Below are 17,420 nucleotides of genomic sequence, written 5' to 3'. Positions count from 1 at the left end.
GGACTTTGGATGGCACTAAAATAAGAATGTTACTGCAGCCACAGCACAGCCAACCCTCTTCTCATGAATGAACCTTCAGAACAGTCCCAGATGTTTTGGCAAACCCATGGCAACCCCCAGGCTGCCGAGTGGTCAGAGAGCAAAGAACATCTGCACTGTGCATCTAAACCAAGTTACAGCCTGGAACTCACTCAGTCCTTCAAATACACCAAGAAATCCTTCCCTGGGAGGGTGGGCAGGCCCTGGCACAGGTGCCCAGAGAAGCTGTGGCTGCCCCTGGAGCCCTGGAAGTGTCCAAGGCCAGGTTGGAAGGGGCTTGGAGCACCCTGGGATAGGGGAAGGTGTCCCTGCCATGGCAGGGAGTGGAACTGGATGAACTTTAAGGTCCTTTGTAACCCAAACCATTCTGTGATTCTTTGATGAGGCAGCTTTATCTCTTGCTGCTTAAATAAAGTTCATTTTTCTTAACATGACAGTTTTAATCTCATTCAACTGAAAATTCTGTTCAACGGTATTTAATAAACCCAGTACTACCCAGAGACACATATACTACACAGAAATGATACCATTTATAGGAGTAAGTTATATGGCACATTTTTCAAAGTCAGTGATTGGTGACAGGCTTGCTTACTGCTCATTAATAAAAAATAAAGGCATTGCTTCTGCTGGATACTACTATGGTTTCTTGTTTACTTTTCCTTCCAATTACTGTAATTGACCTATAACTCACTGGAGTTCTGGGCATTTATTCTAAACTTTGCACAAAATGCAGCAACAATCCTTCAGCATGGCAGCTAAATATGTCAGGATTAACATTCTGCTAAATATTCCAAGAGAAATTACACTCGTGTTGTAAGCTGGGGGTTTATGAGAGGTTTTATGCAATTTGTGGATTCTGATCATATCTGGGACAATATTAAAGGGCAAGTAAAGGTCTGTCACAAATCTGTGTTTATCTCTCTGCTAAGCCCAAAATAAAAATCCAACCAAATCTCCAAGTCTGGTTTAGGAAAGAATTATGTAATACCTTGCTGTATTTCCATAAGTTTATTTCATTTAATGCCAAGCAAAACACCAGTAACTGAAAGTAACTCTGCTTGGTACAACCACAGGGGAACGAGACCCTTGGATCACTCAGGGATGCTCTTCCATCCCTGCTTTCTGCAAACTTTGTTCTCATCTGGGAACTTCAACATCAATTCCTGCCTTCCAGAAAGATTTCTTTTTTTTGATCACCAGATATAAGGACCTGAGATGTGCTTGGACACATGATGGTAGATGGGACTGTCTTGAAAATCCAAATTAATTTTAAGCACAGAGAGCAAAAATCCTCTCAGCACAAGGACTTGCAGGGTGCACCACACATCTGTTGGGCAACAGCCTCCAAAGCTCCACAGCCAGAACTTGTCTGACAGCTGTGGATTACAAACCTCCTCCAAAACTGGCCTAGCAAATATCTACACTGCACCCTGCAACCCCTTGGCAATTTAGTAGCTGCCTCAAATTGTTTTTCAAAGCAGATTTCTCCCTTTGCATAGCGATGGAATAAACAAAAACTCTTCTAATTCAGTAATCAGGACAGATAATTACATCCTCTTAATTGTTTTCTTTTTCCAGCTTAAGTTCATGTTGATGGGAGATGGTAAAATTAGTCCACGAGCCATCTGAAGTTTGCCACTTGCTGATTAAAGCCTTAATTGATTCAGAATGTTTTACAAATCAATCTCTGAATTACTTCGGGATCATGGTGGTATATTGTAAAAAGGCATTCAAAAGCACACACACTCCCCTTGTGAATGAGAATCACATTCCCATAAATCCTTAACTGCAGAAACAACTCAGTTATGGTGTTTCAAAATTCACTGTTTGACAAATTCAGAGGAAAATGACAAAATGAAAATTGCCTAAAATACAACCTGCTGTGACTTAGAGAGTATTCTTATTCCTTCTTAAGCTTACTTTGCAATTTTTGAATGGATTGCAATGATACAATCTTGAGGGGGAAAAAAGTAAAAAATAAAACTGTCCCCATCTTCTGCAAGCTCATAAAACTGTGATCTACAACCCAAAGCATTCCAAGCCAGATGTGTTTTTCTCATTCAGTGCACTCCTTCCCTCAATCAGGATCCACACTTTTCACTGAGATTTTATATTCCCTATCAGGCAGTTCTGGTGAGCTTTGCACGTTTCCAGAGACTGCTACCCTGGATTTCCATCTAAAACAGACATTTTAAAGTTCTCTTGGTGATCAAGGATGGAAAGCAGAGATATCTGGCATTGTTCTTAAGGGTTCATCAAAAGGAGTAGCTCTGGCTGTAAGGACAAGCCCCTCCCTTCCCAGTGCTGAATTTGCAGAGGTCAGGTGAGCATTAGACAACTTTGATGTCTCTCTTCTCCCAGAATTGATCATTCAACTCAGCTCACCTTTGTCTCAGTCTAACAACAGGCTCACTACTCTTGAGGACATGGAGACCACTTCAAACACACTACTGTGCCCTTAAAAAAAGAAAAAGTGGGGCTTCTGTCCTGTATTTCAAAAGCTGTCAGATTTCACAAAACATCCCATTTTTTATAACACACTCTGTCTATAAAAACTGTGCTCTCCTCTTGTTTTTGTAATAGCTGCAGCTGACAAACACAACTGGAGCTGAAGTGAGGTGGATTACAGAGATATTCCAGTGTTTTTCCAGGGACCATTTCCTCTGGAGGCAGAAGGCTGGGCAGCACAGACAGGGTTGGTGTTTGCTGTTTGTACTCATGGACAGAACTTTCTACAGATCCCACACCTTTATGCCTCACCACAAAGGTTAAATTCACTTTGGAAAATTCTTTGTCAAAGATGCAGCTGACAAACTTCTATACCACAAATATTAGTCAGGTAATTCATATTCACATCTGATAAATATTTAAAGAACACCACTCAGTTAAGGATAAGGATTTATGACAAACGCACCACCTCCAGCATTAACACACAAATGAGGTTTGTGCTTCCCATTCTGCTGCTGTGCTGTGCCATGAAGCATCTGTAAATGTGGTATTAAGATACTAAAAAGTCATCAAAGTTGTTTGTGACATTGTGAAGTGAAAGTGAAATCAAGTACCTGAGTCACACAAACCAAGTATGGACTCGTTAAAATCCAGTCTTTCAAAAACTGCAATAAAGTCTTGTCAGCTGACTTCATAAACCTCCACTTGAAACACAGAAAATAGCTTTATTGCTTTAAAAGTAGCAAAATGTAGTTCAGAAAGGAAGCTGCTGTAAAGAACCAATGTGTGCAAAGGCTACAGGAAAACAGCTTGGTCATTATTCACAGTAAACTCGTAACTTGTACGTTTTAAGTCTCACAACTTGGAAATATTTTGACAAAATTAAAAACACCTCCTCTTGTATGAGCAGCAAAAGAATGAACCAAGAAAAACACTATCTACCTGCATCTGCTAGCCATAAACTCGAGATAAACAGTGTTGCTTCATCCCTCTCACAGCTGCTACTGCCTCATGCTGCCACACTAATTGGAGGTCTGTCACTTCTTCCATTACAAACACCCTCCAAAGCATTTGTAACAACCTTGTAAAAAAGGATTTATCTGTGAATTTTAAGAATTCCACTGCTTTCTCCACCTTTAAATCATAAAAAAAGCCCTCCTCAAGTAACCCAGCTGACTGCAGGGACACAGTTACAAGCTGTAACAAAAATGCACAACCACCACAGACCTGTTTGCTCAAAATGAATTCTGCATTATGCTCAGATGTCACTACCAAGTCCTAAAATATCTGCCAGATTCCATATTTTACCCCATTAGATTCTGAGGTGCAAAGCCCCCTGTTCTGCAGTGGACACCCAGAGTTGTCAGCCACAATTTAATCAGAGTTAAATTATTAAATTTATCCTCCTCACCTCCTCTAGACCAGGACTGTGTTTGCTGATGATGCCATGGCACTGCTTTTAAAAGCACCCCAGGCCCTCCAGGTTAGAACACACCACATCAATCACATGAAAGAAGTGATCAATATTCTCCCCCAAAAGCAAGTGGCAACTGTTAATCCAAACTCTGTTAAGATGCTTTCAATATTAAGCAGCCTGGACCCATTGTTTGTGATTACACTTTGTACATGACACTTCTTGAGTTAAAATTTAGAGAAAAGCTAAATTTGAATGTCATCTTGAAGGAGAAAAAACATAATATTGCCTTATTCTAATTCACTGCTTCTTTCAGTAGAAAAAAAATCCTTCTCTTTTTAATTCCCTGTAACATCTTGGGCACTGGCTATTTACATTACTTGTCTTTCCACAGTTAAAGGGAAGTGCTGAACATCTGGTTAAACCTCCTCTCCCTTATAAAACACACCTGTTGCACTGACAACCAATCCACCAAGCAATCAAGTTGAACAATTTTTAGAAAGCTTTAAAAATACTTGCATGGTACAAAAAGTTTTTAAAATGCTGGCAAGGTACAGATGTTTGTAACAGAGGTCACAGACCAGTTCCTAAGCTAACAAGGTTAGAAATCTGTTATTGCAGTGGAATGAGCAGAATTCTCTATCAAATTTACCAAGGGAACACCCACAAGTGAAAGAATATTAATTTTATATGAAGAATCAATATGCAACAGAACCACTGACATTAAAATGACCACAAAATTCAGGTAAGCAGAAATATTGTCTGAAGGAGAAAATGCTCCTCAAATGATTAAACAAATGATTCCTGTTACACCAAAGATAATAAATAATAATTGCAAAGCACATTTATATAAATCTTCAGAATCAATCCCATGGTGTTTTACAGTTTAAGAGCAGATTAGATAGGTCAGCATGATGTTGGAGATCAATACAATAATAATATGTTGAAGTATAAGCAACCATACCAAATTCTATTTGAAAGCGTGAAATTGGTCCAAAAGTGATGAGTCCATAATCACAATATGCACAAGAAAAATAACCCTCAGGCTCCAAGTTCACAAGCTATTTAGACCTATGTGAAAGCACTCTGCACTTGTATTAAATTTAAGTCAGCATGGCTCAAAATGAAGATCTTTATTTTTCAGTTTTATTTCTGTTTGCATCCAAAGTTTCCAGTTTAAATCACGGAACAAAATGAACCTTAGATTTTTCAGCTAAAAACCAACCTTTGCTTTGTGAGATGAAGATCACCAAATGAAATTAAGTCACTTTACAGTATTTCTTGGCCTTGTTCCAGGGCCACGTGGTAAAGAAACATTTGTCACAATCAGTCACAATTGGGAAAGAACAGGAAAAGATCACTGTTAATGACACAGCTCTGCCTGGCACAGGGGACTCTGCAGAGCCATCACTGCTCAGTGACAACAGACCTGGGATAAAGATCTGGATAAAACAGGACTGAGATGCACTCAGTTCTCTGCACAGGAGAATTCACAGCCTAAAAAGAGAGATATTTAGTTCCACTTCCTTTGACACAATACACCCACTTGAATTATCTTGCTTGCTGGGTTTTTTTTTGGTTGGTTGGATGGGCTGGAGGGGTTGGATGAGCATGGCACGCCTGCAAGAGCCTCTTTTCACACCATTATCCTCAGCATATTCACTTCTTGCTTTCATGGGCCTTTTTAGCTAGCTTTTACTGACTTGATTTAATATTCATAATCACCTTGAAAAGGCCATCTGCAATTTAATCACTCACTACCAATTACTTTCTTTAATAGCTTTGACAGTATCACTCACAGATACCTGATAAATCCACAAGGATGGCTGAAGGCAGCACAGGCTTTGCAGTTACTTTCCCAGCATTTGCAGAAGGCACAACACTGCTGGCTTTTTAAGCCTTCATCAAGTCTTTACTAAGTCAGGTTTATAAACAGATCAAAATGCAGCTACACGGAGTAAAAAAGCAAAATTTTCTTTTATCCCTCCTTAGTGCAGAAGGAATGAGCGGAGAATAAAAAAGAACCACCAGACACAACTACTCTGCTTTTCCTTCTTAATCCAACACATTTTCCACTGCAGTATTTTCCCTACACACAAACAGCAGAAGCTACTTCATCCTCAGCTTGCAGAGATAATTAACAGCAAACACGGCTGGACAAAATTTAGTAACGATTTTGCACAAATAGGGCCTTGGAGACCAGGACATTGTGTGCATTTTCCTGCTTGCTGTGCTCCATCTTTATCACAGAAAGCTTGCAGCCCTTTCAAGACATGCTATTTAACAATTATGTTCTCCAGTATTAGAGGAGTTGTAACTTTGTTCCCACATTCCATAGCTAGGATAATTTATCCATCCTCAAAAATAATCCATAATCCCAAAGTTTGCCTTTTTAAGGACTTGAAAGTGTGGACAAAAGTCTGCCCATAAAAAGATAACAGCATTTCCACCACCTTACAACACAGTTTGTAGGGAAAAAAAAAATCAAATTTTGGATTGTTCCAATATCTAAACCACTCCCCAGCTGCACACAACAATATGTGAAAGCCAGCAGGACAAAACCAAAGGATAACAAACATCCTGGACTGGCAATTTACAGCTCCCATGGTACAGCCAAGGGGACAGGAAATCAATGCAGCTTTTACATACATCAGGTGAAGCAAGCCAGGTTACGGCCAGGTCTGAGTTTCTCTTCCTATTACAAATGGGGTAGGAAGGACCAATAATTCTAAATTACTTTAAAATTCATAGCAAGTCCTTACTAAAATCTAAAAAGAATATTTATAGCTGTATGGGTGACCTTGAATCCTGCCTGTCCTGACTCTCCAGTGCTTGGGTTGCTGTTGTAATCAGTATTTTTCCACTTTTTTCCATACCCAGGCCATTGTCTGCACTCCCACAATTACTTGGACAAATCACGTTTCTCTGGCAGAAGGATGAGACAGACATCGAAGGCTTTTCCATTCATATTCAATTTTCTTGTTTTATGATGTATATTGAGAAGAAATTAAAAACATCTTTAACATGAAGAGCTTTAAAAATGATAACCCTCCAGCAACCATATGTCTGTGAAAGCTGGAGATGAAAATGAGCTTTTGTGAAGACGCTGGGAGGGCAGCTCTGCCACGCAGACCTTTGGCACGTGCAGGAATTTTTAGGCTTTTGTAGTAACATACTCCACTAAACATCTGTTTTGACCATATTTACTCTTCCTTATTTATGTTGTTTGAAAGACATTTCAAGCTTGCCTAACACAACAGTTTAAAGAATGCTATCAAATAGTTCCTGAAGTATTTCTTTTCCAAATTGAAGTGTCCTTCTATGACTAAAAAAACACTCAAAACATGCTGCAAATTTATCTGGTCCATAAAAAATAAAATGTCACAGTTTCCTTAAGCAAGAGCTTGGAATCTCTGCATTCTCTCACTTCCAGACCAGCCAGGAGAACTTGTCTCACTGCAGACCAGGACAGAGCCACAGATCAGAGAACCATTGATTATCCTGACTTGAAAGAGACCCAAAAGGATCAAAGTCTAATTCTTGGATGTCTTTCTTTAAATGGGGTTGTTTGTTTTGCCTTAAAATAGCATATTTCAGCTCAGGCTAGCTTCAGTAAGTTACAGGTTCTTCGTTTCTTAGTAAAAAGCACCTTCAAAAAGGTTTGCCAACTTAAAATAAATGAGAATTACACTTTAAATACATCCCACTGTGTAAAGATGGGAATCAAAGCAAAATACTTCAAGTCAGCTCCTTGGAAAACTCCAGGAGTTTGGCACAGCAGAAGGAGACTTACAAGAAACCAGGAGTTCATGTTCAAAAGGGGTAAATTGATACACCAGTCTCCAGTAGCTGCTCCTCCTAAAGCTTCAGCATTATTACCCTTACAGGAACTGAAATGCAAAGCCCTGTACAAATGCCTACAAATCACTGGGCTTCTGGCTGCTCTGGGAGTTTTTAGGCAGTGCAGTTGGATCTGGGGTGTACAGGATAAAGAGATAAATAGTTCCAGGGCAAAGATTGCCAGACTGACAGGCCCAGGAAGCTGCCAACACTGAATGTTGTTTGACTTAAATCTTCTCAGTTTTATGATTTCTATTACTGTTATTATATTATTCATCTATATACTCGTTTTTATGGCATTATCAGTATGTATTAAAAAGCTTTTCCAAGATCCCACAGTAGTGCTTAAACTTAAAAGTATGGATAGGAGCTACTACTCTCATGCCAACAATTAGAACTAATCATGAGCTCAAAGTACTTACACAAGAGTGAGAAAATTAGTTCACTTATCACTGCACTGAAATGGAAAAGAGAAACTAAATAGAAATATGTTCACGATAGAATGTGGTTAAATTGGAATGGGATTATTCTATCAGTGTTACCATTTCTGCCCATGAAAGATGATTCAATCTCGAGTAACCAACATCATCTTTTTATGTCTGATCAAAACAATGTTTATTTCAACAGCTCCCTTTCATCTTATTCCACTCTGAAGTAGTAGTACAAGATTGACTGGAGAAAAACATGGATCAAAAATTATACTTTCTTTGTAAATTCTACAGTATTATTTAAAAACACTGTAGGTGGACCAATGAGATTGAAAAGTCTCTGTTGAACCAGCAATACTTTTCTGTCTAGAAAAGTTTTCTGGCATTTCTCTTCTGCTGATCTTCCAACAAATCATCACAGTTTGTTCAAGATGGCATTTTCCTGGATGGCATGTATAATTGATGGGTGTCACATTTTATAAAATGATTGCAAGGTAAATTCAATTTTCCCTTTTCCTTGTTTGTGTCCTCTAAGAATCCCTTATCTCCACATATCAATTACTGAGCAGTGACAGAGATAGGATACAAATCACTCCGATGAATGTAATAGCAAAAGTGATTAGAGATAGGGAGAGATTAATTGCATGTGTCAGATATAAATAAAGGGTTTAGGAGACAACCCAGGATTTGGAGCCTGAGTTTGTGTGTGCATTCCAGATCTCTCTCAGACACTCTAACCCCCCAAACCTCATAAGCAGACAAGTGTAACAAGAAGCCATGTTAAAATAATAAGTTTGATTATAGAAACCTCAGCATTTGCCGTTTTTCAGAGCAACATGCATAATGGATGTGCATCTGCTGAGGGAACAGACACTCACTGCAGTTCTGTAGTTCCACCAGCCACTGAGGAGTCCCCATAACAACAGGGTTGTTCTGTTGCACTTGGGAGAAAAGGAAATAACTACTCTTGCCATAAACCACACATTTAAAGCTTCATTACATTTGTTGATGTGATATGATGAAAATTAAGTACCAGATATTTGAATAGGCTTTATGCTGGTTTAGGCTGGTTAGGTTACCTTTAACAGGAAAACTGAAATAATCTTACAGAAAGTTCATTTTATCATCTTCCCATGACAAAAGCCACCAGCAGAGGAGACCCTGCTTGCCTGGGGCAGAGGCTGCAGCAGATGCACCATGTGTGGCACTAATTTTTATCAAAAATAGTCCAGAGAAAGATGAAACTAGATTTTTCTGCTATTTATCAGAAAGAGCACTGATAGAATATTTGGAAAAAACAAGAAAAAAAAAAAGCTTGAGCTGCCACAAAGGTTTCTTGGCTCACCTTTATTATTCCTGCAGTTTAGCAATCTATCATTTTAACCACAGGTTTCCTTCTCTACCTCTGCAGTTAAAAGTGAGCAAAGCTTTCCTTTAAGGAGAAGAAAGGTAGAGAATTATGGAAGAGATCTGGCTGATGCTTTAGAAAAATCTAACAATGAAATTTGGAGTCCAAGAAGGCTGACAAATCCTGAACATCATCTGTTACTTCTTTGTAATGCATATAAAATCAGTCTACACTGCAGTACAGTGTCACTTTTTGCAGTAGATAATAGGGTAAAACACTGAGAATATCAGCTTCCACTGAAAATCCCAGCTCTGGATAAAGCTTAAACCAACATTTGTTCCAATATACCAAACCCAAATCTTTAACACTAACTCAATTTAGTCCTTTTTCTTGCAGCTATTATTGTTATTAAAATGTGTTTGACTTAAATACATAACCATGCATTTGAGATGTGTCTAAGTTGCACTCTATTCTCTAAGTAAGAAAAAAGAGCCCCATTTAAAATGTATGTCCTTGAATATAGAGCAACAATAGAAGAAAAAGCACTTTGGCAGTATTTGACCAGGGTATTAAAGATGGCTTTTACACAGAATGTGTCCTCAGGGTTGAGTGTTAGACCACAAACACTTCCAAAAACTCCTTCAAATTAACATTTGGGATAACTGAGGCTTGGTTAGTGTCAATCAAATGCTCAGTGTCACTCTAAGTCAAAGGCTCACATTTATTTGTGATTTATTCATCACATATTTACTCCACCACAATATCCTTCTTGGGAATCCTGCTGGACAAAGAGAGAGCAAAACCTTTGAGGAAATGGGGAAGAAATGTGATCCTTTCAAAGAGCAACTTAAAACCAGTTCCCAGAGGGCTGAGCTCTGCTCTGTTGGACTCCCCCAGTATTTGGTCACAACCTTGGAAAAACAGGTACAGTCATGGCACAGAAATGCAATCTCATCTCATCCCACAGTCCTTTTTCCCTCACCAAAATAACACCAAAAAGTAAAAACAGCATCAGAGAAACACTAAATTCATCTCCACAGCACTGACCCAGAGAGGCTAAAAGAAGTCAATTCTCTTGGCATGAACTAAAACCAGTCTGACAAGTCTATAGAGCTTGTGTGAATTTGATGTCAGAATAGAAATATCTGTTCCCTGGGGGTGCCAGCCCATTCCTTTTTTCCTTTTTCCTGCCTACACCTGAAAGCTGGGACTGGCTATGAAAAATTCATGCCTTTTGTGCTTCAAACATATCCATGAAGGATCCTCAGCATCTGCTGACTTGAACGAACCCTGATGGTTAATATGGAAAATCATGTTAGTGAAATGCTCTCTTCTAGGGAGGAAAATGTCTGCTCAGAATCTTCTGAAAACTTATCTTCTTACCACACCTGACAGAAGAATGTCAAGAGGAACATCCTGTCAAACACACCGACAGGTAATGGGGCACTTCCCCCCCCCACCTCTTTCTTTCCTGACAACATAAAGAATATTTCATTCTTACAGACACTAAAAGTGACCTAAATGTCCTGTGCAATCATGAGAGCCTTCCTTTACAGGAGAAAAACAAACAAACAAGAACTTTGAGGTAAATTCAGTCCCTGTGAGCCTGAAATGGGACTTTTGCCTTCTGTAAAGTTTATGTCTTGATACATTAATTTGAAGAACAAAATAGGCACCAAGCAGAGACAAGCAGGGTCTATTTATCCTCATGTCAATGTCTGCCATAACAGAATAAAATTCTTCTGGTTGCAAGTGGAAGTTGGGCAGAACAACACAACATTCTCATACTTTAAATTAATTGCAATGCAACCAAGCCAGGAGTTTAATTTCCAGTCTCAAACTTTTTTCTTTCCCTACTACTTTTTTTTTTGTTTTTAAGCATTGCCAGTGCCCAAGGGAAAAATTTATCTTCGTTAAATGATAATTGGCTTTATTATCTTTGACTCTTCAGAAATGCTGGCTGGCAAGGTTTTAAAAATTTTCATCAATCTTGTTTTCTGTTTTCACGAAGCATGCATCAGAAAATGACATCAGGCTGCAGAACACTCTGTATCTCTTGGTGTCACCAATAGGTCTGGGGACTATCTAATTTACTGATAAATCTATTGGAGCGACATGCATCTCAATATCTCCCAGTTTAACAAGGAGGTGCAGGAGCAAGGCCCTGAATTGCAGTTCTGGATGATTAACACCGCAAAACCAATTGAAGCAGGACCATCTAAACTGTCACAACAGCTTACACACACCCAGCTCCTGCAAGCCAGCCACTCAAATCATTTACTGAGCCCCACATCTTTCATGAAATGCTTCAGCTGGACTCAGAAAAAGCCAAGCACACTGTGAAAAGTTTGCAGGACCTGGCTGGTGGTGCTCACATAAAGCATTGTGCTGAAGTCAATAATGGAAATATTTCACCAGGGCTTTGCCAACTTCTTCCCAAGTGGCTCCAGAGCCTGGCCATGGTGTCACATCATAAAGTGGAAGGACAATGCTGTTCCCCACAGGGAATGGCTCAGCCAGCACCTCACAGCAATAAAAAGCTTCCTATGAATCTTTCTTTTTTTCCCCCCCCTTCTAATAAACCCACTTAAACTCTTGATTTACATACTAGAATCCCCTGTGGTTTCATTAAGAAGCTCTAAACGCCCCTGCTCCCCATTTAACCTCAAAAAACTTTCATGCAATAATTATTTTTTTTTTTTTTGTTTGGGTGTTTCTGGGGGTTTTTTTATCATTACTTTTGGAGATTAGGAAGTTTGAGGTTTTTTTGTTTGGCTGTATTTTGTTTGTTTGTTTTTTAAGTTCCACACTACAATCAAAAGGGTTGTGGTGCAGATTCAGAGACATTTAGCTGTTACACTGAGAATGGCCTTCAAGGAAGTGAGGGTTTTACAATGGCCTTACTTGAATAAACACTTCAATCTTTAGGTGCCCTGCCAACACCTTAAGATCAAAGAATGTCACTTCATTCCCTGTCAAGTCACAAACCTCAGTAACAGACCTGACCATCTGTGCTGCAGGGTATGTCTGGCTGTGGGAGAATGGGCATATGAAAAAAAAGCCTAAAGAATTAAGGATCCATTTATGATACCATCATCAAACCCTATTGCTCAATAAATAGAAACAGGAATAAAACATTTAGGATTTTCTAAGTGTTGTTATTGGAGATCAGTATTTACATCCCAAAAGCTTGTACCAGCCCAGAGATAGATTAATTCTCACCACTCCAATCGAGATAGGAAATTCCAGCAATGGGGTTAATACTGAAACCCTCCCAAGCAGCAATAGCACATTCTCAACAAGGAGTGAGTAATTTGAGCTAAAACCCAAAGTGAGTGTTGTTACTATTTCCACTGCCAAACTCTTGACTTTCAGACTTTCCGATTTTCCAAGCCAAAATGTAGTGTTATTTACATGAAAGCTTTGACATATGGTTAAAAAGAGAGGGGAAAAAAAAAAGTGGCAAGATTTTCATTAGTGTAGTACACAGTTCAACTCATTTTAAGACATTTTAAATTTAGGACTAATTTATGACACCTCACACTAATTTCAGATGTGACGTTATTCCCAATATGCTGCCTGCTGGACATAATTTTTATTTCCCCAGAGCCTGTCACCTCAGAGATGATCTAATCCTCCCAAAATCAGTGGAAATGAGTCCACTTGAAAGAAACATCCATGGTTTTCAAGCAGAGCTGGGTGGACCTCACCCTGTGTCACATTCAGACACATGGGTTTAGGGCAGGCATTTGGAACATGGGTGTTCAGCCAAGCTGGGGACTCAGCTGGGAAGGAAAAACATTGCTCAATATTTGATCTTCTCACAGAGTGACCAGATCTACTGGGATATAAATCTTTAGTGCCTTTGTACAAGGGGCATGTAAGGACTGAGCGATGGGGATGGGGCATGTACCTGAAACACCCAAATGTCCTGAAAAACAGAGCTTTCTCCTAAGTCCTGGCACTCTGCTGCCTTCATTTCCCATGTGTGGCCAACCTCAGAACGTGGAGAAAAGCAAACCCAAGCACAGCCAAAGGAACCCTGACAAGCCTGCAGGCTTTCTCTGGGAGCTGTTTCCCAGCTTCTCTGTGTGTTTGCAATCAGGGGCGATGGGTGGGTGTGAGACTTCCCAGTGTTGGACTCGGCAAGCGGCAGTTTAGACTGACAAGAAACAAAATGTCTTTACTATTAATACTCAGAGCCCCACTGGAGAATGCAATCTGATTGGGGCTTTTAGACTGTTTTTGAAACATGCTCAATGTCCTCTAATCTTTTTATACCACATGTATCAAATACAGTTATTAATTGAAGGACAGCTCAGTGTATTTTCCAGGCGATGCTCGAGCTCCATTTACCTTCAGCCACAATTCAACAGCGACTTTAATCTGCAATATAAGGCCCTGTAACTCATCCTCTGCTCAGCTCAGAGCCAGACCTTTCTCCTGCTGTCATTCTTGTACTTTGGAGCAGAACAGGAGAGATTACAGCTTTCTCAGCTGTTAGAAGGATTCTGCAAATATGCTTTTCTTACAGGCTGAAGCAAATCTGACACCAGTCTCCTTCAAGGAATAACGAGCTGTGCATATCTAACACTGCTCTCAGAGAATGACTGCCCTGGGAATTATCTGTGGGGTTTTTTTTCCTCCTGCCCTCACAATAACAGTGGCACGCTGAGTCATGCAGCAAGGTTGTACTCAATAATTAATATATAATCTCTTTGCACAGAGATTGGCCATTCCGCTTTACTTGGGGTTTATTGGATTTTGATTAAAATGTTTTTAAATTTTATACATGTCCTAATGGAAAGTTACAAGTGTCATCACTCCCAGCATGCCATAAGATTCAGATAGTGACAAGTCAATGCAGTATCTTCCTCATCTGTGTTACCTTTAACAATCTGTTTCCAACCTCTTGCTTGAATTCTTTATTACTCCTCCAAAAATGTCATTTTTCTGCAACCATTTTCTGCATATTGCTTCAGGACTGTATTTTTGCCCGATTATTTTCTGTTACCAGACCAAAAATGTTTATTCATTCCTATGGAATGCATCACGTAAGTTTCCTCCCCAGATCAAAGTTCAGAACAACCACGTTAATCCAATTTTCTTTACAGACTCCAATGCCTTACAGCCAGAGCCTTCCTTTAACACACACACACAGAGCCTTAATAGCCCTGGATATCAAGGTGTCAATTTGAAAACCTCATTGGCTGACATTAATTCTAAAAGCAAATTCATTTCTTGTTTTCCATCTTGTCTTATCCTGCATTTTCTTTTATCCATTTTATCTTTCCTATTTGCCACATTCCAGGCAGACTTTGCATTCACGGTATCAAGTCTGTGAGCATTTTGAAGTGTTTTCTTTTCCATATGCCCATATTACCTTCTGCTTTGCATAGCACTTGTTATGCATGCATGATCACAGACTATTTCTAGCATTAATTAAGACATGAAATTAAAGTGGGAAGTATGCTATTGGTCACATAATACAAACAACACAAATTTGCTTTAAAAATGAAATTACTAAAGTGTTAGCAAACCTCTTCATACTGTCAGAAATAATAATGTTTACAATCTACATGATACAGAACAGCTGGAATTCGCAAGTGGATTTGGAATATTATTTCCACTTCAGAAAGATACACATGAAACCCCTGAGCAGTTCATTTAGTTTAGATACTTTTCTGGAAGAAAACAGAGGTTTGTGTCTCCTGCTGCCTGTCAAACCATCCAGCTGCTGCCCCCAGTGATCCCAGTCCACAACCAGGGCTCCCCATGTTTGTCTAAGAACAACTTTCCTTGAAATACAATTAGGAATTTTAGCAGGAAAATGGCATTTTCCTAGAAATTGAATGTTTCACAGGACCATAATGTTTCAGATGAACTTCTGACAAACACAGTTACAAAAGCAGTTCCCCAGATTTCCTGCCCAGAAACCTCGACTCCCAAGGTTTGCTACAGTAAGGAAATGAGCCAACAGGGATTGTCCAAAAGCTAATGGGACCCAAGATCAGGAGATCTGGGGCATCTCATCACACCATTGATCTAGAGCTGAGTCCTGCATCTTCTAGAAGCCCAAATTACAAAGGCTGCCACTGCCATCAGTGCTTTCCTCCATCACCTCTTCCCTGCCTCTACAAGCAAAATGAGGAACCTCCCCATTCCCACAGCACTAACACGCTCCCTCTTCTCACTGCTACATAAATAATGCCTTTATCAAGTGCCTCATACAGGGATTCAAGCCATTTCACATGTTTAGGATATTAATTTTTCATGCAAACAGGTTTACTGGATGTTTTACAAGAGCTTGCACGTGCATGTTTCTGCTGAATGTGCAGCTTGGCAGACTCTGTGCAGCCATCTCCTGACCCCAGTGCTCTGCTGCAAAACCCACTCATGGAATATCTCTGCAGTGGTGGTGTTGATACAACCTGTGCAATGTAAAATAGTAAGTAATAACAATGAAATACCTGTTCCCTGGGACTCTGCGATAACTCCAGGTAAAAATAATGCCATAAACTGGGAATAGATTCATAAATAAATTTGCACTCAGAAGGATGGCTTGTTTACTTAGGCACAATGGAAAACAACACATTAAAAGCACCTGCATTAGAAAGAAATTATAACCACAACTTCACAATAAACAGTGAGGGATATCATCATGTACCTGCCTTGCACAAAGCAAACCACCAGACAAAAGGCTTTGAGGGTGATTTGTGGAGGGCATCTCCTCTCTTAGGTCCCTCTTTCGCACAAGGAGTTCAGTGTGCTCCAAACCAAGCAGGAAACATCAACCTCCTTTAAAGGTCCAGTCCTTTGTTAGCAAGGCTCTTTTTATTTGGGCAGCCTTTGTGAGTCCTGTCTGCAGCCTGAGTGTGCCAGCACATTCCCCACAGTTTGGGTACTCACGTGCTACGTTGAGATGAATGAAGGGACTGGTCTTGTTCTCCCCGTTCTTCTCATTGACTGCCTGGACATAGTAACCTCCTGCATCCATCACTGACACCCCCAGGATCACCAGCTGGTTCTCCAGGGTGATGGCTCTGTTTAGGGAAGAGAAAGATCACACTGAAACCACAATGTTATCCACACAACACTTCAAATCTGACAGCCTGATATGATATTCACTGGTCATATAAATCACGATGTTGCGGAATCAAAACCAGCCCCACTTCAAATACACTTACAGGAAATCAAGATCTCAGATGCCTCCAAGCCTTTTCTCTGTTTAGATCATGCAAGATGCTTATGGTGACACACAGAAAAAGCTTCAACATGTGAAACAGGGGCTGTTTAAATGGCAGTAAGAAGTTATGGAAAAAACAGCAAATGACACCAGGGACTGCCAGGCTGCAAACTGCATCTTTGTGGGGTGATAACAATCCTGGCCATCATCAGGATGCTGCAAAGCCAGATTTATTGCAAACCTTCTCAACAAGTGAAAGGCAGCCTATTAAGGAGTGACACAGGAATCACACACAGTTCACTGATATAATAAAGTAAAAATCAAAGGCAGCAGAACCCCCAAAGGTAAACTTTCTGTATTTAGGGCATCACCCGTTATCACCTCATCACAGACAAGACCAAGGCCTGTAACAGAGATAATCTGTGTGTGGATAGGGAGGGGTTTCCTTTCATCCAAAGCAGGTAGGACAGCAGGACCCTGTAGGTAACTGGTGTGGCCTGAAGGAGTCAATAAATGCCATTATCTAACTCAAGTCTGTTCTTAGAGCTGCTGTATAACAAATCTTTCTGTGAACTCCCTCACAGGCAGCACTACACACTTGGCTACTTTACTTCTCACATGGATTAGATGCCCTTTCCTTGACTATAAAAGATAAAGGATTAACCTAGAGAAAACATGTAAATAATCAAGGGTTTGAGGAACAGAACACAGGAAGCT

At 39.9% G+C, this 17,420-nt stretch overlaps 1 protein-coding gene across 2 annotated transcripts in view; it reads right to left on the bottom strand.

Annotated features, from left to right (window-relative positions):
- Window positions 1-17,420, bottom strand: part of SDK1 (sidekick cell adhesion molecule 1) — a 380,447-nt gene that overhangs the window by 186,346 nt on the left and 176,681 nt on the right. For both annotated transcript variants that reach the window (XM_015643063.3, XM_015643064.3), the window contains exon 5: window positions 16,427-16,560. In XM_015643063.3, coding sequence (XP_015498549.1) covers window positions 16,427-16,560 — 134 coding nt within the window. The remainder of the gene's footprint in view (window positions 1-16,426; window positions 16,561-17,420) is intronic.

Source organism: Parus major, chromosome 14, assembly GCF_001522545.3.
Source record: "Parus major isolate Abel chromosome 14, Parus_major1.1, whole genome shotgun sequence".
Lineage (NCBI taxonomy): Eukaryota > Metazoa > Chordata > Aves > Passeriformes > Paridae > Parus > Parus major.
This window is presented reverse-complemented; position numbering and strand designations above follow the sequence as displayed.